A 26,921-nucleotide genomic window follows, 5' to 3' on the forward strand; every position below is an offset into this window, starting at 1 on the left:
TATGAGGATTTTCCTTACCCGATATGATAACTTATTATAAAGATATAGCAATGAAGACACTGTAGCACAGGGATAAATAAGAGATTCAATGAAATGGAGTAGAGAAGCCAGAATAGACTCAACCACATATGGAAATATGGTATATGACAGAGATGACTTTACAAATATGAGGAGAGAGGGACGAACTATTAACTGGTGCTAGAAAAATGGTTGTTCAAATAAAAAAAGGTCACTATCACATCATTCAAAAAATTAATCTGAAGCTAATTAAATACATAAATATGAAAACGATGTTAATGCTTTTCCCCCCATCCATAGGTGAGTTTATTGGTAGAGCTCGGACAACATGAAGTCTTTTTTTATTGTTGTTTGAATACATTTTCTTGCCACCACTCCCCACCCCACCCCACCCACCCCCACCTCCCACCATCCATCTTTCCCCCCTTTGGCTTTGTCTATGAGTCCTTTATACAAGTTCCTTGATGACCCTTTCCCTTCTTGATGCTCTTATTTTTTAATATGTTTATCGATTGTTAGAGGAGGGGAGAAAGAGAGAGAGGGAACATCGTTGTGAGTAAGAAACGTAGATTGGATGCCTCCTGTGTGCACCTGACTGGGGATCTGGGATTGAGCCCAAAACTGAGGTACATGCCTGACCTACCAGGGCTCAAACCTGCAAGCTTTTGGTGTACAGGACTACGCTCCAACTAACCAAGCCACCTGGCCAGGGCTAATGTCAAAGCTTTTAGAAGAAAGTTTGATAACACCAAGTTATTATAAGGATGAGGAGAAAGGGGCATTGCCATATATTGCTTGTGCAGGACCGTCCCATCACTTTGAAGACCAACTTGGTACTTTATGGGAAAGATGAGAATGGGCCTGCCTATACAAACTCCAGGCAAACTCTTACATAGGTGCAAAAGGAGGCATGCACAAGAATATTAATTCCAGCCCTGGTTGGTGTGGCTCTGTGGATTGGCTCACGGACCAAAAGCTCATCGGTTCAGTTCCCACTCAGGGCACATGCCTGGGTTGTGGGCCAGGTCCCCAGCTGGGAGTGTATGGGAGGCAGCTAATCAATGTATCTCCCACACATTAATGTTTCTCTCCCTGTCTCCCTCCCTTCCCCTCTCTCTAAAAATAAATTAATTAATTAAATCTTTTTAAGAAAAGAATATTAATCTCAGTATCATAGGTGATTGTGAGAAGCTAGAAATAACTTATGAGTCCATAAGAGAGTGGGGAAATAAATTATAGTGTATTCATACAATGGAATACTATATAGCAGTTCAACAGAATGAACCAGAAAGTATTAATATGGATAGCATTCAAAAACATTATGTTGAGCCCTGGCTGGTGTAGCTCAGTGGATTGAGCGCGGGCCTGCAATCCAGAGGGTCACGGTTCGATTCCTAGTCAGGGCACATGCCTGGGTTGCAGGCCAGTTCCCGGCAGGGGATGCACAAGAGGCAACCATACATTGATATTTCTCTCCCTCTCTCCTTCCCTTCCCCTCTAAAGATAAATAAATAAAATTTAAAAAAAAAACATTATGTTGAATTGCAAAAGTAAGTTGTGGAATGATATGTACAATGATTTTTATACCATTATGTAAAAATTTAAAATACACAAAAGAATACTATATATTGTTTATGGATAAATGGATAAGTGATGAAAGTATAATATCTTGCATGGGAAGTTATACAGAGAATTTAGATACTGATAAGGGAGTGGGGAATAGCATTGAGGAGAGGTAGAGATTTCAACTGTATTAAAATTTTTTAAATTTTTCATTGATTTTTTTTTTTTAGAATGAGGAAAGTGGAGAGAGAAACACCTATTTTTTGTTCTACTTATTTATGCATACATTGGTTGCTGTACTAATATTGTATTTCTTGAAAAACCCTGAAAAATGTTTTGTAACTATATGAACAGATGGAATGTTAACTGAACTTATTGTAATAATAATTTTGCAATATGTGTATGTGTAGTTAATATGCAGCATATCTTAAATTTATACAGAGATGTATGTCAATCATATCTCAATAAAACTGGGAATCTTTTCTTAAAAAAAAACCTCAAGCCCATGTGACATTATATTAAGATTTGTTATGTTTGGGCAGTAAACGGGTATTTTATTCTCTGCTCCTTCCTATGTGTTTGAAATATTTCAAAAATTCAAAACACTAAAAAAAAAAGAATCAACAACACTAGGTGAGCCTCCAAATCCTGCTGTGCCCCCTGGGCCCCTGCCACTGCTCTTGTCACTGAGACACACTGAGCAGAGCCCACCAGCTAACCTGAGCCAGCAAATGAACCCCAGCCACAGCCAGTGGGCGCCCTGGAGGCAGTGGCGCAGGGCGTAGCCAGATACGGGTTTGTATAGAGGCCAGCTCACTCACCTCTATGACTGCCAGGAAGAGGAGATCTTGGAGCTGAAGATTGATGTGGACAAACTCCTGGGCATGAACAGTGATGACAAAGGGCTGCCAAGGTCAAGGAGCTGCTGGTTGACTGGTACAAGACCCAGGCACGCAGAAGCTGAACATACCTTGGAAAAAGTAAGGATCCTCAACCCAGGCGAATGGTGGCTACCACAGGACAGTTGCTGCCCCCTGACCTTGTAACAGCAGCAACACCAAAGGGTCCTGGAGCCAGGCCTGGTGCCATGAGCAGGGCTCCCCATGCCCCTGGCTTAGGGACCTTGTCCCTGCCCCCTGTTTTCCATCGGGGGGGAGAGGTTATTTTTATGAAATTGATGGGACTTTTAAAAAAACACTAGGTGATTGATAGACTACGGGTGTCAAGTCAAGAAAGGAGTCAAAGATGACTCTGTTATCTGGTGATGATGTCATTGATAGGAAAAGAGAAGCTAGGGAAGCTGTCTTTGTGGAAGATGAGTTTTATTTCTGACATGCCCAGCTTAGGGAAACAGCAGAGCATCCAGCTAGAAATGTACATGAGGACATGTGAAGCCGCAATTCCAGAGAGAAAACGAGCCTGTCAAAAGGGAGTGGCAAAGCAGGATATTTGCCACGAGTCCCTGTCTCTCGTCACGTCACAGTGATCAGGCCATAAGAACGTTTAAGGGAGGAGAGGTTCCAGAGGGAGGGTATGAGGCATAACACTGAGTCAGGTGATAAAGACTGAGCAGAGGTCATTGAATACGGTGATGCCTTTTAGGTGAGAAGATTGTGTCCCACAGTGATGAGAGGACCAGTGGCAGGCAGCTAAGGAACAAGTGTCAAAGGAAGGGAAGCAGTGGTAGTTCATTCATTTTAGAAGATGAGCCATGAAAAGGAGGGGAAAGTACTATATATTGTTTAATGATAAATATATATGTAGCGAAAGTAGAAAAAAACTTGGATGAAGAAATATATCACAGACTTTCTGTATATACGTGGCCGTGTGTGTGCATATATACATACATACACATACTATGCGTATATGACTGTATGTATATATGTGTCTTAGTCCATTCAGACTGCTGTAACAAAATACCACAGATTGGGTTGCTTGTAAACAACAGAACTTTATGTCTTAGCCCTGGCTGGTGTAGCTCAGTGGATTGAGCGCGGGCCTGTGAACCACACGATCGCGGTTCGATTCCCAGTCAGGGCACATGCCTGGGTTGCAGGCCAGTTCCCGGCAGGGGACTCACAATAGGCAACCATACATTGATATTTCTCTCCTTCTCTCCTCCCCTTCCCCTCTAAAGATAAATAAATAAAATCTTTAAAAAAAATTCACTGTCAAAAAAAAAAAAAAAAAGAAATGTATGTCTTACACTTCTGGATGCCGGAAGTCTGAAATCAGACTGCCAGTGTGGTCAGGTAAGGAACTGCTTTGGGGCACAGACCTCTCAGTGCATCCTCACATGGCAGGAGGGGCTCGGGAGGTCTGTGGCGTCTCTTTCATAAGAGCACTAAACCCATTCATGAGGGTTCTACCCTCATTACCAAGTCACCTTTCAAAGCCCTACCTTCCTTTTTTTAAATTTAAACTTTATTGTATTTTTCCAGTTACCTTTTAGTCTCCTTATGCCTCCTCCCCCCAAACCCCACCTTCAAATACCATCGCATTGGGGGTTAAATCTCAACATACGAATTTGTGGGGAAACAAACATTCAGACCACAGCAATATGTATATATAATGGTATATATTTTGATCATTCATAATACTAATAAGCAGACTATTTGAAATTTGTCACAGTGAATAAAATGTTAAATATATGCACAAATATAATCTTTGTAATTATACAAGGACTGTCCAGAAGGTATCCAGCCACATAATATGAAAAATAAAGACATTTCTGGAAGAAGGTACAGGATACAAGAAATATTGTACATAGGACAATGACGCCTCAGTCCCCTTCAAAGTAGGTGCCTTGGGACCTCACACAGTTCTCCCCACATCTCTTCCACTGCTCAAAACACTCTGCAAAATCCTTTGTTGGAATCACCATCAGCTGCCCCATCATATTTTCCCCAATCTCAACAACTGTCTGAAATCCCTTTCCTTTCAAAAATGATTTTAGTTTTGGGAAAAGCCAGAAGTCACAGGACACCAAATATGGCTGTAGGGGGCCTGAATCACCTGGGTGCTTTGATGTTTTCCCCCCAAACTGCATGAGACATGATGCATGAGTGGGCACATTGTTGTGATGAAGCTGCCAATCACCAGTTGCCCATAGCTGCAGCCTTCTGAATCATCCAAGTAGTTTCTGCAGAGGAATGTCCAAGCTTAACTAAAACTTTTGAAAGCTTTTATTTATTTATTTTTAGACAGAAGGGAAGGAATGAAGAAAGAGATGGAGAGAAGCATCATTGTGTGGTTGCCTGTGATGTGCCCTGCACCAAGGAATATGACCCACAACACAAACATGTGCCCTGATGGGGAATCAAGCCAGCAACCCTCTGCTTCACAGTCCAGTGCCCAATCCACTAGGCCACACCAGCCAGGGCAAGCTTAACATAAATTTTGATGCAGATTTGTTGCTGTATTTGCTCAGTCATTTTGAATGTGATGGCCACTCAGTACATATGCTCACTGAAAGACATCTACTGCCCCCACTGACTAGTACAGTGCAGGCATCATTGTTCACGCATGTGTATTCCAGTCCACTTTCCTTGGCTGAAAGGTTATATCATTATATTGACGATAGTTTGGCTTTTTCCAGACAGACCCTCTGTGTGTGTGTGTGTGTGTGTGTGTGTGTGTGTGTGTGTGTGTATTTAGTTTTTTAGCTTGTGAGAAGAGGATGTGAAGAAAGAATTTAACATTTAAGATAATCCCCAACCCAAAGTTTCCAATGGACTACCAGTCATGGTAACAGAAAAAAAAGAATCTCAGGAGTACTGTAAGGAGGACAGGAAGTCAAAAATACATTCATTCTGTAGACATTTTCAGACATTTCAATAGAAAAATTAAACTGAAATCAACAGTCCCTCAGGATTAGATGAAAAAAATTCTCTAAAAGGGGAAAATTGCTCTCTAACTATTTGCAGCAAAGCAGTACAATGGCAAAGCCCTGGATGTGGATAGATTTAGGTGCTCCTACATTTACATGTCAGGAGACAAGACTAACCATCTGAAGTCACAGAACAGGAGGAAGTCCAGAAAATTAAGGACCAAGGAGATGGAGTAGTTTCCACAGGATAATAGACTGAATGGCATTTCCCACATGTATTCGACCAAAGGACATTCTGAAAATTATCACATGCAGCTGGAACTCGACTCGGAACTCAAGGTATAATGCTTATTTGAATTAAAGTAGACAACCAAAGAACAAAAACATTTCACTGACAAATTACTTGCTATACGAAATGATTACAATTTGATTCACATGTTTTAGAAACTTTATAAGATACCAAAATACCTATAATAACACATTTAGAAGATTAAGTTATTTGTATTTTATTAAAAAAATAGCTCTGACTGGTGTGGCTGAGTAGATAGAGTGCCAAACCAAAGGGTCACTGGTTTGATTCCCAGTCAGGGCACATGCCTGGGTTGTGGGCCTGGTCCCCAGTTGGGGACTTGTGAGATGCAAATGATCAATGTATCTCTATCACCATTGATGGTTTTCTAACTCTCTTTCTCCCTCCCTTACCCCCTCTCTAAAAGTAAATAAATAAAATCTTTTTAAAAAAGATTCATTTATTCATTTCTAGAGAGAGGGGAAGGGAGAGAGAGAGGGAGAGAAACATCAATGTGTGGTTGCCTCTCACACGCTCCCCACCAGGGACCTGGCCCACAACCCAGGTATGTGCCCTGACTGGGAATCGAATCAGTGACCCTTTGGTTCACAGGCCAGCACTCAATCCACTGAGCCACACCGGCCAGAGATAAATAAAATCTTTTTAAAAAGAATAAAACATATTAAACTCAGATATCTTATATTTTCAAGTTTCATTATAAAATATAACATACAAAAAGCAGTGTTTGAAAATGAGAACAGTGCTTTTGTGTCTTTTTATTACATACTTTCTTCATATTATGTTCAATGGTGCTGAATAGCAATTTTATATCATTCAATCATTCAAGTAATATTTATTGAGTACCTGCCATGTGCCAAGCACTGTTTATGTGCAGTGGATATAGTTATGAATAAAACAGACAAAAAACTTGGCTCACACAGAGTTTATATTCTACTGGGGAGAGACAAATGCTAAACAAAATATTTAGGTAATAAGTGCTTTGGGGAGAAAATAAAACAAGGAAAGAGAAAACAAATAGGGAACCTGGGCTGAGTATGTGTTGCAGTTTTATTTTTTAAAATGTGTTTATTGATTTTAGAGAGAGAGAAACAGATGTAAGAGAGAAGCATCACGTGGTTGCCTCCTATATGTGCCCCTACCAGGGATCAAACCTACCACCTAAGCAGGTGCCCTGACTGGGAATCGAACCACCAGCCTTTTGGTGTATGGGACGACGCTCCAACAAACTGAGCCACACTGGCCAGGGGATGGGGGTTACAATTTTAGTAAATTGGGTGTTCAGCAAGACCTCACTGAGAAGGTGCCAGAGAGGGAGCCAAGTGGATGTCTCAGGATGGGGATAAGTAAGTGCCCTATAAAGATTCTATTTATTTATTTTTAGAGAGGTGGGAGGGAGGACAGGAGCGGGAGAGAGCATCGACGTGTGAGAGAGACATATATCGGTTGCCTTTCATTCACGCCTGGACCAGGGACTGAACCCGTAACTCAGACATATGCCCTGACAGGGGATCAAACTGGCAGCCCTTTGAAGCAGGCTGGCACTCAATCCACTGAGCCACACCAGCCAGGGTATGAGCTGATTTTCATTTTAACAGGATTACTTTGATAGCTGTGATGTGAACAAACTGAAAGGGGCCAAAGCTGCATGCAAGGAGACTATGTAGGAGGCCGATGCATTACCTAAGTAAGAGATGACTGTGCTTTGGATCAGAATATTGGCAGTGGAGGTGGTGAGAGATGGTCTTATGTTTTGAAAGTCAAGCCACCAGGATTTGTTAATGGGCTGGATAGAGGGTGTGAGAGAAAGAGAGGATCCTAGGATGGCTCAAAGATTTTGGGACTGAACAACTGGAAAAATGGATATGCCATTAACTGAAATGTGTAAGCCTTTTGAAGTGATTTTTGGAGAAGAGGAGAAGCTTTGTTTTGGGCATAGTATTAAGTTTGAGATGCTGGTACTAACTCCAGGTAGGGCAGTTGAACAGACACTTAGATGTACAAGTCTGCAGTTCAGGGGAGAGATCTGAGCTGGAAAAATAAATTTGGGAGTTGTCAGCATGTAGATCTGTGCTGACTAACACAGTAACCACTAACCACATGTAGCTAAGGAACACTTGAAATGGGGTAGTCTGAATTGAGAGGTGATGTAAGGGTGAAATACACACCAGATTTCAAAGACTTAATACAGAAAAAAAGAATATCACATCAATAATTATTTCATATTGGTCACATGTTGAAATTATAATATTTGGATATATTAGCGTAAAGAAAATATATTAAAATTAGTTTTCCCTCAGTATGGAATTTTCTAAGAAAACTAAAAATGAACATGCCTTTTGACCCAGCAATTCCACTCTTGGGAGTATATCCTAAGAACCCTGAACCACCAATCCAAAAGAACCTATGCACCCCGATGTTCATAGCAGCACTATTTACAATAGCCAAGAGTTGGAAGCAACCTAGATGCCCATCGATAAATGACTGGATCAAAAAACTATGGTACATTTACACAATGGAATTCTATGCTGCAGAAAGGAAGAAGGAACTACTACCCTTTGCAACATCATGGATGGAACTGGAAAGCATTATGCTGAGCGAAATAAGCCAGGCGGTGAAAGACAAATATCATATGATCTCACCATTAACAGGAATCTAAACAAACCAAACAAGCAAGCAAAATACGACCAATGACACTCAAATATGGAACAGGCTGTCAGGGCCCAGAGGGGAGAGGGGAGAGAATCATAGGGGAAAAGGGAATGGACTCACATGAACAAGTATAAAAGACACATGGACAATAACTAAGGGTGGGGGGTGGAAAGGGGAGGGAGGCGGGGAGCATGGGGTGGGGGGAGGGCAGGGTTGGGAATATAAGACAGAAACCTATACTTGAACAAGAATTAAATAAAAATTATATTTAAAAATAATAATAATAAAAAAATAAAATTAGTTTTCCCTGTTTTTTAATGTGACCTGGAAGCCGAGGAAAGTGGGCTGGAATCCATGTGTGTCAACAATGACCACTTTACTGTACTAGTCGGTGGGGGTGGTAGACATCATTGAGTGACCATGTGTACTGTGTGGCCATCGCATTCAAAATGAGCAAATACAGTAACAATGTGCTTCAAAATGTGTGTTAAACTTGAACATTCCTCCTTAAACTTTCTGGATGATTCAGAAGGCTTCAGCTATGGGCAACTGGTGACTGGTAGCTTCATCACAATAACGTGCCTGCTCATGCATCACATCTCATGCAGAGTTTTTCGAGAAACATTAAAGGACCCAGGTGACTCAGCCTCCCTACAGCCCAGATTTGGCACCCTGTGATTTCTGGCTTTTCCCAAAACTAAAATCACCTTTGAAAGGGGAGAGATTTCAGACCATCGATAAGATTCAGGAAAATACGATGGGGCAGCTGATGGTGACTGGGAGAACTGTGTGAGGTCCCAAGGTGCCTAATTTGAAGGGGATTGAGGGCTCATTGTCCTATGTACAATGTTTCTTGTATCTTGTATCTTCTTTAATAAATGTCTCTATTTTTTCATATTACATGGCGGATACCTTCTGGCCAGACCTTGTATATGCTTATTTATGTAACCACCACACTATATTTTGTTTTAATTGCAACTTAATATGAAGAAGCCATTTGGAATAGATATTATTGGAGCAAAGGGAAGAACATAAATATTGTTTTATCGTATTTAGGTGCTCTTTAATTGAGCTGTTTCAGAAATCATTATATCACTCTAGACCGCTCAGCTATTGAGTTTTTAGAAATGAAAGGCTCTAACTGTTTATGTTCACTTCTAATTATTCTGTCTTTGTTAGATTCAGACTCAGTTTGAGCCCCAGAAGACTCTGGTTTTTGTTTATTTGTTTATAACTTTTCTTTTAACCAAAATATCCCCAGGGAGGGAGGAGAATGAGTTTACATAGCAAAGGCCACTTGCAGATGGCTGAACAGCCTGTCCCTACATATCTCCAGGATCTGCCATTTGCAACATCTAGGATATGATTGGTATTCTCTAGAACTGCTTAGTGTGGCAACCCTGGTGGTGGTGCATACATTTAATGCATAATTCTGAGTGTCACAGAAACTGCAATCACTGGGGAGACAATATATTTCAGTGATGTATAAGTGGTAAATATTGCCTGTTCATTCAGTCCTTATCATGTTTTTGTTCTCCTGGCAAACTTTTATGGACGTTCAGTAATGGGTGGGCATGGCACACCATTTGAAAAGGCAGGTTTCACATAATAATAACTACATGAATGTGTCCCCATAGACGTCATGGTTCCCAGCACTCTCCGGCTTCCTTGGAAGTCTTTTTTCCACCAAACCAGCACATACAAGCAGCTTATTAGGGCATGCATAGCTTCAGACTTTCAAAGTAAAGACATTTTTGAAAATAGACAATATGTTTTATACTTATAAGTTTTACAGTACAACTTCTCTCTTTACTTTTCATGATGGAAAATTGTACATATGGTACATCATATGCAAAGCAGAAAGGATAATATAATGAAATCCTCGTACTCATCGCCCAGCTACAACAGTTATGGGCTTTTTACTAATCTTGCTTCATTTACCAGCCCACCCCTATTTTCTTTTGTGTAGTACAGCATTTTTTTATTGAGCAAAAGTTCTATAACATATAGTTAACTATTTAAAACATTTTTAATATGTTTATTAATTTGAGAGAGAGAGAAAAAACATTGATGTGAGAGAGAAATATTGATTGCTTGCCTCTCATATGCACCCTAACCAGGGATTGCACCCCCTACCTTCTGTGTGTTGAACAATGCTCCAACTCCAGCCAGGGTCAGTTACCATTTTTAAATTAAAAAATTAATTCTGCTGACTTGGCTGCTGTGGCTCAGTGGATTGGGTGCTAGCCAAAGGGTCGCTGGTTTGATTCCCAGTCAGGCACACGCCTGGGTTGCGGGTCAAGTCCCCAGTAGGGGGTGTGTGAGAGGCAACCACACATTGATGTTTCTCTCCCTCTCTCTTTCCCTTCTGCTCTAAGAATAAATAAATAAATAAATAAATAAATAAATAAATAAATAAAATTTTAAAGATTAATTGTGTAAAAACACATAATATAAAATTTACCCTCTAGCCCTGGCTGGTATGGCTCAGTGGATTAAGCACCAGCCTGTGAACCAGAGTCACTGGTTCAATTCCCAGTCAGGGCACATGCCTGGATTGCAGGCCAGGTCCCCAGTGAGGGGGCTGTGAGAGGCAACCACGCATTGGTGTTTCCCTCTCTTTCTCTCTCCCTTCCCCTCTCTCTAAAAATAAATAAATAAAATCTTTAAAAAAGAAAATAAAATAAAATTTACCCTCTTACCCATTCTGTGTGTACTGTTCAGTAGCGTTAGCTATACAGTGGTGCCTCGGTACTCATTGTTAGTTAGTTCTGGAACTTGTGATGAGTGCCCGAACTGATGAGTACCAAACAATGAAGCATTTTCTCTTGCAGGATGGCGTTGTGACTTGTACAAGTTCTAGCTAGCACAATGAGTCCGAGCAAGTGTCAAGTGCTGAAACACTTTTTTTTAGTCAAAACGCAACAAGTACAGGGTTTGACGAGTTCTGAAGCTGACAAACACTGAGGTATGACTGTATTCACATTGTTGTATAGACAGATTTCTAGAATATTTTTATCTAGCAAAACTGAAATTCTATACCCATAAAACAACTGCCCATTTTCTCCTCCCCACCCCCAGACCTTGGCAAACACCTTTCTACTTGTTGTTTCCATAATTTTGACAAGCTAGGTATCTCATAGTATTTGTCCTTTTGTGACTGGCTTATTTCACTCAGCATAATGTCCTCATGGTTCATTGATGTTGTAGAATGTGTCAGAATTTCCTTCTTTTGAAAGGTTGAATAATATTCTATAGTTAATTGTTTTTTAAATGTACAATTTTAGTGCCTTCAAAATGCTGTGCAGCCCTGACTGATGTGACTCAGTGGGTTGGGCAAAGTGAAAGATTGATTCCTAGTCAGAGCACATGTCCGGGTCTCAGGCCAAGTTCCCAGTAGGGGTGTGCGAGAAGAAACAGATCCATGTTTGTTTCCCTCTCTTCCTCCCTCCCTCCCTCTCTCTCTGAAAATAAAGAAATAAAATCTTTTTAAAAATGCTGTGCAAATGCTGAGCATTTAAAAATGCTCTCTCTAGTTTCACAACTTTTTCATCATCCCAGAAGAACAACCTATACCCATTAAATAATTACTCCCTATTTCCCCCTCTGCCATCCCTGGCAACCACTAATCTGCTTTCTGTCTCTATGGATTTGCCTTTTCCTGGTACGTAATATAAAAAGAATCATACAATATGTGACCTTTTGCGTCTGGCTTCTTTCACTTAGCATAATGTTTTCAAGATTCATCCAAGTTGTAACATGTATCAGCAGTACACTCCTCTTATGGCTGAAAATATTTCAATTATATGGTATACCACAATTTATTTATCTGTTCATCTACTGATGGACATTTGGGCTGTTTTCACCTTTCGGTTGTAATGAATAATGCTGCTATAAACATTCATATACAAGTGTCTGTGTGGACATATGCTTTTACTTCTTTTGTATATATAGCTAGGATTAGAATTACTTGATCATATGATAATGCTATGCTCACATTTTTGAGGAATCACCAAAATGTTTTTTCATAGCAGCTGTGCCATTTTACATTCCCATCAGCAATGTCTGAAGATTCCAATTTCTTCACATTCTGACCAATACTTGTTATTCTCTCTCTCTCTTCTTTTAATTATACCCATCCTAGTGGGTGAACAGTAGTATCTCATTGTGGTTTTGATTTGCATTTCTTTAAAGATCATTAATGTTGAGCACCTTTTCATGTTGACTATTTGTTGTCTATTTGCTAGTTGACTTTTTGTATGTTTTTGGAGAAATGTTTATCCAAGTCCTTTACCCATTTTCTTAACTGGGCTGTTTGTGTTTTATTGAGTTATAAGAGTTCTTTATATATTCTGGATACAAACTATTATTGGATATATAATTTGCAAATATTTTCCTCATTCTGTGGTTTATGTCTTGATAATGTAGTTTGATGTGCATAAGATTTTAAAATTTGATTAAGTCTTTTTATTTATTTATTTATTTATTTTAGAGGGGAAGGAGAGAGGGAGAGAAACATCATTGTATGGTTGCCTTTTGTGTGTCCCCTGCTGGGAGCTGGCCTGCAGGGAACTGGACTACAACCCAGGCATGTGCCCTCACTGGGAATCCAACCTCAATCCTCTGGTTCACAGGCCCGCGCTCAATCCACTGAGCTACACCAGCCAGGGCTCAAAATTTGATTAAGTCTTATTTGTCTATTTTTTCCTTTGGGGGACTCATGGCATCAAATTTAAGAATCAACTGCCAAATCTGAGGTCACAGTGATATACGTATCTCCTGTGTTTTCTTCCAATAATTATATAGTTTTGGCTTTTATAATTAGATCATAGATCCATTTTGGGTTAATTTTCATACAGACTGTGAAGTAGGGGGTCCCAGTTCATTTTTTTGAATGCGCAAATCTGGTTCCTCCAGTACCATTTAGTGAAGAGACTATTTTTTCCCAACTGAATGAATGGTCTTGAAACTTTCTGTAGTATTTTCAAGCAAACACTTGACATCATGTCATTTCATTTGTAAATGAATCAGTTTGCATGTCAACTCTGTAAAAAACTTTTTAAACGTAACTTTCATGCTATGATCAGATCTAATAAAATTAACAATTATTCATTCCTTAATATCATTTAATACCCAGTTTATATTCAAATACTTCTTTTTTTAGATTTATTTATTTATTTATTTTAAAGATACAAGATTATCAACATTTATTTTTTAAATATTTTATTTATTTAGTTTTAGACAGAGGGGAATGGAGGGAGAAAGATGGAGAAAATCATCAATGTGTGATTGCCTCTCATACACCCCATACCAGGAAACCTAGCCCACAACCCAGGCATGTGTCCCAACTGGAAATTGAACCAGCAACCCTTTGGTTCACAAGTCAGCGTTCAAGCCTCGAGCTACACCAGCCGAGGCTTTATAATTTTTAAAAGATTTTATTTATTTACATTTGGAGTGAGGGGAAGGGAGGGGGAAAGGAAGGGAGAGAAACATGAATATGTGGCAGATACATCCATCAGTTGCCTCTCGAGTACCCCCAGTGTGGGACCTGGCCCGCAACCCAGGCATGTGCCCTGACTGAGGATTGAACCAACCTTTCGGTTCATAGTCTGTCACTCAATCTGCTGAGCCACAATAAAACCAGCCAGGGAAGATTTTATTTATTTATTTTTAGGCAGAGAGGAAGGGTGGGACAAACAGAAACATCAATGTGTGGTTGCCTCTTGTGCCCCCTACTGGGGATCTGGCCCACAACCCACGCATGTGCCCTGCCTGGGAATCGAACCATGACCATCTGGTTCACAAACTAGCACTCAATCCACTGAGACACACCAGCCAGGGCTATACTCAAATATTTCTTATTGTTTCCAAATTTCTCATGTTAATTGTAACCTTCTCATAGGCCATGACCACGTGGGTTGTTACGTTCCTGTTGTTAGTTCACCAGGCTGATCAGATAACAAGTTATCATAGTGCCTGGCACACAGTAGCTCAAAAACACTTTTGCTCCCCTCTTTTCCCCTTAGTATACCCTCCAATCTTCATTGCATTTATTACCATTAGCTGCTATTTTGGGCATCAGTAGAAGTAAGGTCCTCTTTATTCAGTAAAGATTGATGGCATACCTGCTAGGTGTCAGGCTAGGTGCTTCCTCTGGCCTGTGATATGCCACATGTCTTAAGTCGTTTGCTTTCATGTGTCTAAATTAAAGTTCCCTATTGTACAATGAAGCAGTATGAACTAGAACCTAGTCACTAGGTGATTTGTTAAGTCTACTCCAGCTCTAAGTGTCTGCCTTCCTTGTCTTTGTTCCTACTTTGATCCTCATCTCTGAAATTTCCTGGAAACAACCTATCTGCCCTTCAAGGCTCCTGAAAGTCTGCCTTTGCTCTTTTCAACTCTGCTGCAGAGATAGCTTCCACTCAACTTGCTTAGCACCAAGTCCTCATTTTCTTTCCCCAGCCTAGACCATTCAGTGTTTTTATGAGTTAACCATTCGGGAATATACAGTTACAGTACAAGTAACACCTAGCGCCTACAACATTTGAAATTCTGAAGACCCTCCACATTTGCATTTTCAGAGACACATCGTTAGCCTCCTGTAGAGGAAAGGGTCATCCTTAAATCCACAAACACTTTATGGGTACAGCATTTTTATTACACTCCTGGAAGATAAATTTAGAAAAAGAGGGTGAATTTTTTAAAAAGTGCAGAGTTTGTGGCTTTCTCTGGGAAATAAGAAAATTCTCTATCTTCCAAATGGTGTAATAGGCTGTTAATACATGGTCAGTAAGGTTTATATTTAAAATTTCCTACAGTTGCAATAGGTCATTTAACTTTTTGAAATACTTATATTTTGTATCCAGTCTGACCCCATTACTATAAATTCATGGATGATGATGGGTCCATAATGAGATAAAGTGAGATGGAGTTTCTCTCAGGGCCATTTGCGTTATCTGACACTATGTGGGGTATTGGAAAGAGAAGTAGAAAACCTGGCTTCTGCTTCTGGCTCTGCCAAGTATGGTGTGACTTATCTTTCTCAGTTTCTTCATCTGTCAAATGGGAAGAAATAGTCTTGACGCTCCCTATTTCTCAAGATTGTTTTGAGGATTGAAAGAGATTATGAATTCTCCAGTGTGCTTGGAGAATATACAGCTATCCACAGTTACAGTTTGTTTGTTATGAACTTATCTTATCCAAGTAACCACGAATATGTTCTATTTGGAAAAGCCTCATACAATAAAATTATATTGTAATTAATCATTGAGTGGCCTTTTAGTGCTGGGTCTTATGTTTTTGGCCTGCCCTGTCCAATAGCCACTAGCCACAAATGGCTATTGAGCATGTGAAATGTGGCTTGAGCAACTGAAACTGTAATTTTAATTAATTTATATTTAAATATAAAAACTGGTATGTGATACAAGTAAACTTAAACAAGTTGGATATGTAAATAATCTAATCTTTCAACCAATATAATGAAATCTAAATACAGATCATGGATTTCTGATGAAAATTTGGCATCTGAATAATTTTGAAGACTTACTATAAAAAAGTTTTAAAATCTCCATTAATAACTTTTATATGATTTCATGTTGAAATGATAGTATTTTTGGTCTATTGGGTGAAACAAAATATACTATTAAAATTAATTTCACTGACTTATTTTTTTTAAATAAAGATTTTATTTATTTATTTCTAGACAGAGGAGAAGGGAGAAGAAGAGGGGAGAAACATCAATGTGTGGTTGCCTCTCGCACACCCCCCACCCGGGACCTGGCCCACAACCCAGGCATGTGCCCTGGACTGGGTATCCCAGCCACCCTTTGGTTTAAGGGCCAGTGCTCAATCCACTGAGAAACGCCAGCCAAGGCTCACTGATTTCTTTTTACTGAATTTTTACATGGCTACTAATAAATATAAAATTACATTATATGTGGCTCACATTATATTTCTATTGGAGCTTTTCTCATGTAAGTACATACATATATACCTCATTCTTTTAAACAGCTGTAGAGAATTCCTTAGAATGGATTAATCATGTGTGTTCATTTATTCATGCATTCACTCCATAAAAATTTTCTGAGCACCTACTATGTACCAGGCATTGTTCTAGGGATTGAGGATAAAGCAGTCCCTTATGGATAGGCAGTAAGGGTGTTTCTAATACTCTGCTATTTCATCAATATGGTGAGCATAATTTTGTAAGCATCTCAGTTCATATGTGAGAGGTTTTTAAAAGATTTTATTTATTTTTAGAGAAAGGGGAAGGGAGGGAGAAAGAGAGGGAGAGAAACATCAATGTGTGGTTGCGTCTCATGCACCCCCCACTGGGGACCTGGTCTGCAACCCAGGCATGTGCCCTGACTGGGAATCAAGCTTAGTGACCCTTTGGTTTGCAGGCCAGTGCTCAATCCACTGAACCACACCAGCCAGGGCCATATATGAGAGTTTTTATTTGGCATTAATTCATAGAGGTGGACCTTCTAGGTCAAAGAGCTTGACAGCATTTCTAATACTTGAATCTCTGCTTCAATTAGGATAGAGTTAACATGACAGGTAAATTTGTGATCAGATCAGATATTTAACAAATGTGGATAAGAAATCATCCAACAAAATGTCCTACTGGAAGCCATACTATAGTGTGCTCCTATAATTTTCCTTTACTATACGTATATAGTCATGTCCAAATCCTATTCATCCTCAAGGTCCAGCTCAGACACTCCCTCCCTTCAGGAAGCTTTCCATAGACCCTAATTGGATGTGATCTCACCTGCCTCTCTATCTTAAGTACTTATCACAGACTATCTTGAATCAGAAACACATCCTTTAGTAGACATTCATTTTTCTTCCTGAAGGGGATGGACAGTATCATTAATTGATCCTGCATCCTCCCTCAGTGCATAGCTCAATGTCTATATAATTAAACAGAAGCCCTAAAGTGAAAAAGTGAAACCTACAGCATCAGGAACGAGTACAGAGCCTGCACCCTGACAGGACAGTGTTTGCACACTATCACTGTGCATATGCTTCCAATGGTTCACAAGGCTCTGCAGAAACTGCTGACTTCTCCAACTCTAGGAGTACATCATATCACTCCTCTTCCTTCAATACTCCATCTACACTGGCCTTTTTTTCTGGCTTTGAATACATGAAGTCTGCTCCTATTCCCAGGCCTTTATATTTATCATTCCTTCCGCCTGGAGGGCTCCACTTCCTGATTTCTGCTGGCTTCTCCTTTACTTTAAGACAGCTCAGTTTTCACCTCCTCAAAGATGCCTTTCTTGACCCTCTATTTTAAATTAGTTCCCCAACTCCGGTTACTTGCTCTACCATATCACCTTAACTTAATCCTCCACATAGCATTTATCTGTCTTAAACATGTTAATTTGGTTGCACTAGAATATAAGATCCACCAGAAGAGGGACCTTGTCTGCTTTGTTCAACTCTGCATATTTTCAATGGCTACAATAGAGTCTGTGCAAGTAAGTATGATTTTGGCTGAAAGTAAGACAATATACAACCAAAAGTTGCATGAACTGAAAGGGTTTACTTGTACCCCATAAAAAGGAAGTGAGGTCCCAGCTGGTGTGGCTCAGGAGGTTGAGCACTGGCCTGCAAACCAAAGGGACTCTGGTTCAATTCCTGGTCAGGGCGCATGTCTAGGTTGTAAGCCTGGTTGGATAGAAGTTTCTCTCCCTTTTTTCCTCCCTTCCTCTCACTCTAAAAAAATACATAAAACCTTAAAAAAATAAAAATAAAAAGGAACTCAGCTGCAGGCAGTACTAGGGTAGGTTCAACAGTTCAGTGCTGTAAAGATTCTGGATTATCTTCTCAGCAATAATTTTGGCCTTCCCTTGTGTTTGCAAATGGCTGCCAAGAGTAGATGCATCACAAGAAAATACCCCTCTCAGGATGAAAGGGGGAGCAGATGTTTCCCTCCTCATCCATTTTTATAAAGGTGGAAAAACTTTCTCAAGAGCCCTCCTCCCACACTTCATTTTTCCATTCCATTGGCCCAAACTGAATGGGAGTCAAGACCATCTCACTAGTAAACAGAGTAAGATTATCATGATTTATTTTTAACCAATCATAATTTAGCACCTGGACCTGGGCCTGCCTTCCTTAAGCCCTGTGGCTCTGTCCTATACCTGAAGCATATGTGGGCTCTGATAGCAAGGGAAAAGTGTAGCTATTTTGGAGGGAACGAGCAGTGTAGGCCATACAGACATTCAAAGTATAGAGAACATGAATTCATGCTGATCCACCTTCACTCAACAATGAACAAATTAGCCCTCACCAAGCAGCTTGGGTGGTTAGAGCACCGCCTGGAAACGCAAAGGTTGTGGGATTTGATCCCTTGGCAGGGCACATACAAGAAGCAACCAATGGCCCTGGATGGGTGCTGGATTGGTTGGAGCATCATCCCAATGTGCCAATGTTGTGCGTTTGATCCCCAGTGGGGCGACCAGTGAACATGTAGATAAGTGAAACAACAAATCAATGTTTCTCTCTCTCTAAAATCAATAAAGAATCAACGAATGAATGACTAAATAAGTGGAACAACAAATTGATGTTTGTCTCTCCCTCTAACACAAAAAAAGAACAAATAACAGATCACACACACACACACACACACACACACACACACACACACAGTGTGCAAAGCAAAGACTGGTGACACAAGGCCTCTCTGCTTTTAGAGGACTTCCAGTTCCCAGGCCCTCCAGGCCCTCTAGGCCCTCCATCTGTGCTTCATCCGGACTAATACGATGGCTGCTCAGATAGACTTGCTGCTAAGAGACTTGTCCTTTGCTGTGTTCCCAGAAACCATCAACCATGCCCTTTTTTCCACAACAAAGTTCCTTATGTAGGTGTGACGGCTTGGTCTTTGAATTTGGGATAAGTGCCCTCTGGCAGTGGTAAGAATTCTCTTAGAAGAGCTACATGGCTCCCCAGAAATTATGGGCCATTTTCAAACTCTGGACCAATGAAGTAACCAGACAGAAATTGCTGCGACCAGGGGAGCCTTTCCCACTTTGCACTTGGGGAGGTTTTGCAGGGGCACTAGTACTTCAAGATTCTTATTTCTGCCTTAAGTATGTTTGTTTTACATCTAGTTAGAAAATGTTCTTTGATTCTTGGAAAACAATGTTTGGAAGGTGAAGAGGATAATGAAAGTGGTAGGAAATGGAGAGGTGATGGCAGGGCACATGGAAAAGCTTCTAGAAGGCTGATAAGTCCTCTGGAGATCAGGCCTTCCCAATGCCACCCCCACCACACCCCTGGTGCACAGTCACTGCTGAGCTAGACAATCTGCCACAGGCTCAGGCTCCATCACCAGGTCTCCCGGGCCGGTGGTGATGTTGGTGGGGTACTGCCATAGCAAGTTTCCAATTCTCACAGCCTGCTCCCTCCAGGGGTGGCCTCCGTGAAAGAGGATCGACTGGGTAAGAAAATAGCTGTGGGTGGGGAGAGGACCCAGGTAGCCGCTCGCTCGGGCCAGAAAACCGCTCTCCCCCCTTTCACAGGGGCGCGACCCCTCCCCGGCGGAGCAGACAATAGGCGGCCGCTCCACGCTGTTTCCCATCCCCTAACAGCCTGCGACCCAGGAGCTTTCGGGGTGTGGGGGGGGACACAAAGGTCCCCAGCCCTTCGGCGGGCATTGCAGCCTCTGAGGCGTCAAAGAAACACTGTGGTAGCGCACGCCCCACACTTGGAGACACTTGGTTACACCCCTCAACCACCTCCGTCTCCCCCCACCACTACCAACACCACACGGGCAAAAAAAGCAGCAGACGTCCCCTCCCGGGTGCTCAGCACCAGCAACATCAGGAGCGGGCGGAGCCGGAGCTGTTGCCGCTTCCCCCTCTTACCTCGTGACCTCGCCCCCCCATCTACTCCCCCCGCCGCTCGCCTCCACACACCCTTTCTCCCAGACACGCCCTCCTCCTTGGCTGGTAGCGCGCAAGGCTTGATTTTTCTAGGGGAGGGAGCGGCTGCACTCGCCGTGGGGCAAGACGGCGAGCGGGCAGGCGCGGGAGGGAAGGAGGAGACGAGGGAGGAGCCGCGGAAGGGAGGGAGGGGCGGCGGGCGCCGCGCTGCGATGTGGCCGGCCGGCGGGCGGGTAAACAGAGGGAGCAGCAGCCGCAGCGGCCGGCCGGGCCCTGGGCACTGAGCACGTCCGCCGAAACCTGCACCCGCGGCCATGGCCGAAGTGCGCAAATTCACCAAGCGGCTCAGCAAGCCCGGCACAGCGGCTGAGCTCCGGCAGAGCGTGTCGGAGGCCGTCCGGGGCTCTGTAGTGTTGGTGAGTGGCCGGGGTACGGGGCGTCTCGGGGGACGCGCTCCGGGAGAGAGCAATGGGGTAGCTTCCCGCGTGTCCGTGTCGGGGCCGAGACCGAGAGGGAGACCGCGCTCTGGTGGCTCCCTGGTGCGCCCGCACTCTCCGTCTCTGGTTCAGTAAGTTTGCGCACCAGCCACCGCTGGCCCTGGTCCGAGTCCTGGGCGCCCGCTGACAGCGCTGCGCCTGCCGGGCGCGGCGAGGGCATGAGCCTGGCTGGACGTTGGCGGGCCATTGGGGGCTCGAACCCCGGGCCCGGGCTCGCGGTGTGGGCTGCGGAGCGGACCCCGCGTGGTCCTGGACTCGCCACAAAGAACTAGGGACCAGGCGCGAATAGATCTCGATTCCCTCCTGCTTGCACCTGAGGCAGCCTAGGCGGAAGGATGCGTTGAGCGTTTTGCACTTACACACTCGCGCGCGCACACACACAGTGTATACAAGAAAGAACCCCACCCAAAAAGCACTGGGCGCCCAAGCTTCGGCGGGCGGTGAGAACAGAGGAAGCAGAGCGACTTCCTCCTGCTACTGGGTAGAAAGAGGGTGGTGATGGGTGTTGAAGGGGTGTTGCTGGTGTTGCTGCCGCGGAGTGAGGGGATGGGAAACAACGGGGTTCCCGGCCGAGTGGGAGCGGGTTTGACCGACTCGGGGCGAGGGTATCTGCTGGGACCCAGGAGCGCTCCAGAGGCAAGAAGATGGGGTGGAGGGGGGGGCGGTGGCTGTGGGGATTTGGGAGAAGATGGGATGTGCCAGTCCAAGGATGGAGAACCTGGAGCGAGAGCCCCACCGCTTAGGGATGGGGGATGGGGATTTGAAAGACTGCCGACCCCTTGGGAACCCTCCCATCACACCCTCCGCCTCAACCGGATTGTCTGACTCTGGAGAAAGGGGATGGGTGCTAACGGGCATTCGCCCCTTTTCCTGTTTGCTAGAAACTCTTTACTAATTTTCTGCAAGCAAACCCTAAATAAGCAGTCAGTCTGGTTAACTAGTTGTTTGTTTTGTTACTTTGGTTTTTTTGGTTTTGGTTGTTGGTTTTTTTGTTTCTCCACTCAATCTTACAGCGTTATCGTCTGCTGTGTTTGAATTACTTAAAGAGTGGGCTCTTTTTGTTAAAACAACTTATCAGAAGGGAACTTAACAGATTTTCCTTTTCATTTTTCTGTTGATCTTGTGGAATCTGCGATAAAACTAACATTAAAAGGAGGCCGGGGGCCTGATCCCAACAGTGGAGAAAGTTGACATTAGTGGGAGGTCTGGAGGAGGATCAAAGGTAAAGTATATACCTTCGAGATGAAGATCAGATCCCTAACAGCTACAACTGTGCAAACCCGAGTGACTTTAAAGAAGTCTATCGTGGCTGAACCCTTGGGAGCTTAATCCTGCTGTTTAGCAGAGCAAAACCCAGACCTTTAATGTTTTAAATGGACTTGGCTTATTGTGTGTCTCACCAATTTTGGAATGAGGTCCTGTTGGATCAGATTAGAACCTTCATTGTCATCAGTCAGTTAAGAGAGGAAGGCAAGCTGTGTGCGGGGCATTTATATCAGGGCTCTCTCTTCTGTAATTGTTAACAAGTGATTCAATCTGCCTAGCCCAGAAAATGCTTTCCTAAATTCAGGAAGAAAGAAAACCTTCCTTGAGGATGGGTGGCTGGCTTACCACATCGTGTAAAGGGAGCCTGTGAAGTGGACAGATGGTCTCAAGAGAATAAATGGGACTCTGCAGACCGTCAGTGGGATTTGACCTTCCACCCTCAGTAGCAAAAAGTTAACCTTAGCATTCTTGCCCAGATTTTGAAAAGAATTTTGTGTAGCACAGGTGCAGCTGCCCCTTCCTAACCATTGACTCTGTGGCAAAGCTGGAAAAACTGTTAGTGGGAGGAGAATCTTTTAGGAGATGGTGCCAGCCTAGCTTACTTGAAACCAAGGGCACAGATTTTGAGATTGGGGGGGGAGAACAGATTGTAGGCATCTCAATCAACCAATATCTGTTGAACCTCTACTGTGCAAGACACAATGCTAGATGCCCTATAGTTATAGGTGGATGGGGATGACTTTTTCTCCCATTTGTTTTTATGAGTTCCATCCTGAGTTGGGTCTGTCTGTGTGCATGTGTTTGTCAGTAGAACACCCAGAATATATACACAACTCAATTTTAGGTTATTCATAGCACCTAGTGAATTCTATTTTAAAGCAGTTCAGTCGGTTAAGAAGTAAGCAAACAGTCTTAAATGGAGTGTACTTTCCTAAATGGCTGTGTTTCTTGGCTCCTGCTTTTCTGACCCAACGAGCTGGTATAACCAAAGTTAGCAAAGCCACAGTGGCTGGAGAACCAGTGGACCTCATTGCAGCTGCTGCCATAACTTCTGATTTTTTTTTTTTGATTTAAGCCCTAAAGTGTTTGTTAGGGCTCTCTGAGTTGGACTTACACACACTTGCTGCTGCAAACCCATGGCACTCACGTTATTAGGGCTTCAATAAGAGTCACATATTCATTGGATTTAAGTATGGAGTCATTCCCACAGCAGTTCAAACTTTCCACTGGTGGTACCTCTCATTACACCTTTGAAAACCCACCAAGCTGAACAAATATACAGTACTTCCTGTTTGGGTGTTTTCTTTTTACAATTATATCCTTGTTGGTATGTCGCTAACATCATTCTGTTTTGCTCCGTTTGAAAAATTCAGAAGGTGCAGGCTATACATAGCATGTAGTTGTGTATTCAAGACCTTCATTCAGTTATTAGTACCTTCACAAATCTGAATCTGTTAACTATATAATGAAGCACACAGAGACTGTTTGATTGTTGGATTTTCCTATAAGTTTGGCATTTTTATGAAGGTCAGTATTAATCCAGGGAAATGGGTAATTATAGAGTTGAACTTTGGCAGAGGTTTCTAAAGAGAGGCTTGGGGAGGAATATTATAACCTGAGAGTGTATGTGATTAACTGAGAAGTGTTTACATATATACATGTTTTAAATGCAGAGTTTTAACGCTGTTTTTGTTACACTTCAGGATATAGCTATTTGTGTCTGGGGGAACAAAGGCAGTTGGTAAACCTATTGTATTCTGGCTCTCCTTAAGAGGAGTCATTGTGCCTGGGAAAGTCACCTACTGGGCGTTTAAATACTGTTTGCTTGCTGCTGCTGAATTTACCCTCAATTCCTTGTGCTCCAGAGGATCAGGAAAGAGTTGCTAGATATTACGGGTTGTAGCCCCGTGAGGCAGTGTAATGTGTGCAGTGTCTCCTGGCTGGCACCAGCCAGATTTCATATGACTCCGGTAGAGAGAAACTCCCTGGAAACTGAGAGGGGCTGCAAAGATTCTGCAGTTGCTGACTCCCCCCACCTGGCACACACACTGTCTCTGCACGGAATGTTTGTTAGGTTGGAATTTAGGGAAGGCCTGAAAAGGAATCAGGGAGCTCCCCTGCTCCCTCTTCCCCTGGGGAATTTGTGGAAAGTACTTAATATAGGACAAAACAACTGACACTGGAATAAAGCCAGTTTCAGTGGGCTTGTTGACCAAGCATTTCCAATTCAGAGACTTAGCTTGCATCTGAATGAACCTCTGAGAGTCAGGAGGGTTACCCGGAGTGTTGGCCCCTAAACATGAAATTGTCTCACTACCCTGCGAACTTTTCCAGCCTATGAGGGCCTGGGCAAGCCCCTCTTGGAGGATCTGTCCAAAAAGCCCAGTGTAGAGTTTGCTGTGAAACTGGAGAGGCCTCCCCACTGAACCTTCTTTGAAGCACCAAATAGTAGAATTTGTTTTCTAAGATGAGCATGTTAAATTCTCTGGATTGATTCTTTACCTAAATCATCAGTAAACCTTCTTTTTGGGATGTTTATTATTTATTATTTTTATGGATTGATTTGAAAAGGAGGGGGGAGAGAGAGGGAGAGAGAAAGAAAGAAACATCAGCTTGTTGCACTTATTTATGCATTCATTGGTTGCTTCTTGTAATGTGCCCTCTGAGCACCTGGTGAACCCGCAACCTTGGTGAATCTGGGTGAAGCTGTTAACCAACTGAACTACCTGGGCAGGGTATTGTTTCAGTAGATGATAAATACATGTGTGCTGCAGAAGAGTTGAAAAACAAAAGAATCACCAGCATCTCATCACTCAGAGGGAATTCAGTATTCTAATGTATATATGTCAAAACTCTTCTCTCTGTCTCCTTTGTGTATGTGTGTATATATATGAAAACATGGATTGAATAAATATATAACTTTTAAAAAAATTTTCAGTTAGCAATATCTTCTAGATATTTCTTCACAGCAATCAATAATAAATCTACATAATCATGTTTAATGACTGCCAAAATTTCACTATAGGTGTACCATAGGTAATCATCCTTTATTGTTTGGTATTTTTACTTTTTTGATTTTAGAAAGAGAGGGAGGGAGAGAGAGAGACATAGATTTGTTGGTCCAGTTCTTGATGCATTCATTGGTTGTTTCTTGTTTGTGCCCTGACTGGGGATGGAACCTGAAGCCTTGGTATCGGGACAATACAGGGCCTGGTTATTAAAATTTTTCATTTTTTTCTTTAGAATTTATTTATTTATTTATATTTAGAGGGAAAGGGGAGGAGAGAGGGAGAGAAATGTCAATGTATGGTTGCCCCTCGTGCGTCCCCTGCTGGGAACTGGCCTGCAACCCAGGCATGTGCCCTGACTGGGAATCGAACCTCAGTCCTTTGCTTCACAGGCCCGTGCTCAATCCACTGAGCTACACCAGCCAGGGCTAAAATTTTTTAATTTGTGCAGTCTGATAGGAGATAAATGGAACATCAAGGTTCTAATTTGCATTTTTGAGACCTCTTGAAGTTAGTTTTTTTGTATGTTGATTAGCCATTTATATTTCTTTTTTAAAAATATTTTATTTTTAGAGAGGGGAAGGGAGGGAGAAACAGGGAGAGGAGCATGGATGTGCGAGAGGCACACCTATCAGTTGCCTCTCCCACACCCCTATCTGGGGGCCTGGCCCACATCCCAGGCATTTGTCTTGATGGGGAAGTAACCCAGGATTGTGCCCTGACCAGGAATCGAACCTGCAACCTTTCAGTTCGCAGGCCAGTGCTCAATCCAGAGCCACAGGAGCCAAGACTGCTATTTGTACTTCTTATTTTCGAGGATTTGAGTGAACCTTCTTACAGACTATTTCCTTGTTTGTAATTCTCGAAACAACGGTCTCCACCCCCAAGATTCTGTTTCAATAAGTCTGGGGTGGGGCCAGGCATCGTTATTTCTAAAACCCGGTGAGCTGGATGCCCACAGAATCTAGACCACTTGCCCATTCAGGGCAGGAATGCCCCTTATATGTACCCTTGAGAAAAAAATGATTGTCTTTAAACACTCCCTGCCTTTTACTTTTTTAATTTTTATTTATTGATTTTATAGAGAGAAACATTGATTTTTGTGTTTCATTTATTGACACATCCATTAGTTGATTCTTCTAGTGCCCTGACTGGGGAATTGAACCCACAACCTTGGGTTAGCAGGACAATGCTCTAACCAGTTAAGCTATTTGGCCAGGGAAATATCCCCTGCTCTTTAGAGGGCTATGTTAGAAAAGGTTCTTCAGCTGAAATTTACTCTCAGGTTCCACCATGGGCCAGGCTCCTAGCTCTGCTGCTTGCAGCTACACAGAATATGTTTGCTTCCTCTTTTACATGACAACCCTTCAAATATTTGGAGTCAGCCACCATGTCATTTGCAAATTTACTCTTTACAAAGCTAAAAGAGCCCTTTCCTTTATTTTTCATATTACTTGGTTTCGAAATTCTTCGCCATCATCATGGCCATCCTATTTTGACTCTTTCCAAAGTCTCAAAACTTAAACTACTTAAGTAGTTTAAGTTTTGTCCTACTTAAACTGTGGGATACAGAGCACAGGCTCCAGAGTCAGACATGGGGTTGAATCTGACCTCTGTTACCTGTTTGCATTGTGAAATGGGGATAAGTAGTTGTACCTACCTGTGGAGTTCTTATGAGAATTAAAGAAGGTATTGTATGGAAAGTGCCTGATGTGTAAGTGAAGCATGAAGGTTTAAAAAAAGAGGCGGTCTGGTGGGGAAAAAGTATTCTAGGAGGGTCTATCAGAATATAATGGACAGGGGGGGCAATATTTTTTACTCATTCTAGATGTGAGTGAAAAAAGTCAAGCTGTTTATCATCCATATCTATTCCCATTGTTTCAC

At 42.3% G+C, this 26,921-nt stretch overlaps 1 protein-coding gene across 3 annotated transcripts in view; it reads left to right on the forward strand.

Annotated features, from left to right (window-relative positions):
- Nucleotides 1–20,452: 20,452 nt before the first annotated feature.
- DOCK11 (dedicator of cytokinesis 11) overlaps nucleotides 20,453–26,921 on the forward strand; it is a 197,707-nt gene continuing 191,238 nt past the window's right edge. The window contains exon 1 of one of the 3 annotated variants that reach the window (XM_037050187.1): nucleotides 20,453–20,682. In XM_037050187.1, the coding sequence (XP_036906082.1) occupies nucleotides 20,581–20,682 (102 nt within the window). In that variant the 5' untranslated portion in view covers nucleotides 20,453–20,580. The remainder of the gene's footprint in view (nucleotides 20,683–26,921) is intronic. The other 2 variants (XM_037050185.1, XM_037050186.1) reach the window with 2 other exon arrangements.

This window comes from Sturnira hondurensis, unplaced genomic scaffold (assembly GCF_014824575.4).
Source record: "Sturnira hondurensis isolate 20B ecotype Veracruz unplaced genomic scaffold, ASM1482457v3 Scaffold0006566, whole genome shotgun sequence".
Classification (NCBI taxonomy): domain Eukaryota; kingdom Metazoa; phylum Chordata; class Mammalia; order Chiroptera; family Phyllostomidae; genus Sturnira; species Sturnira hondurensis.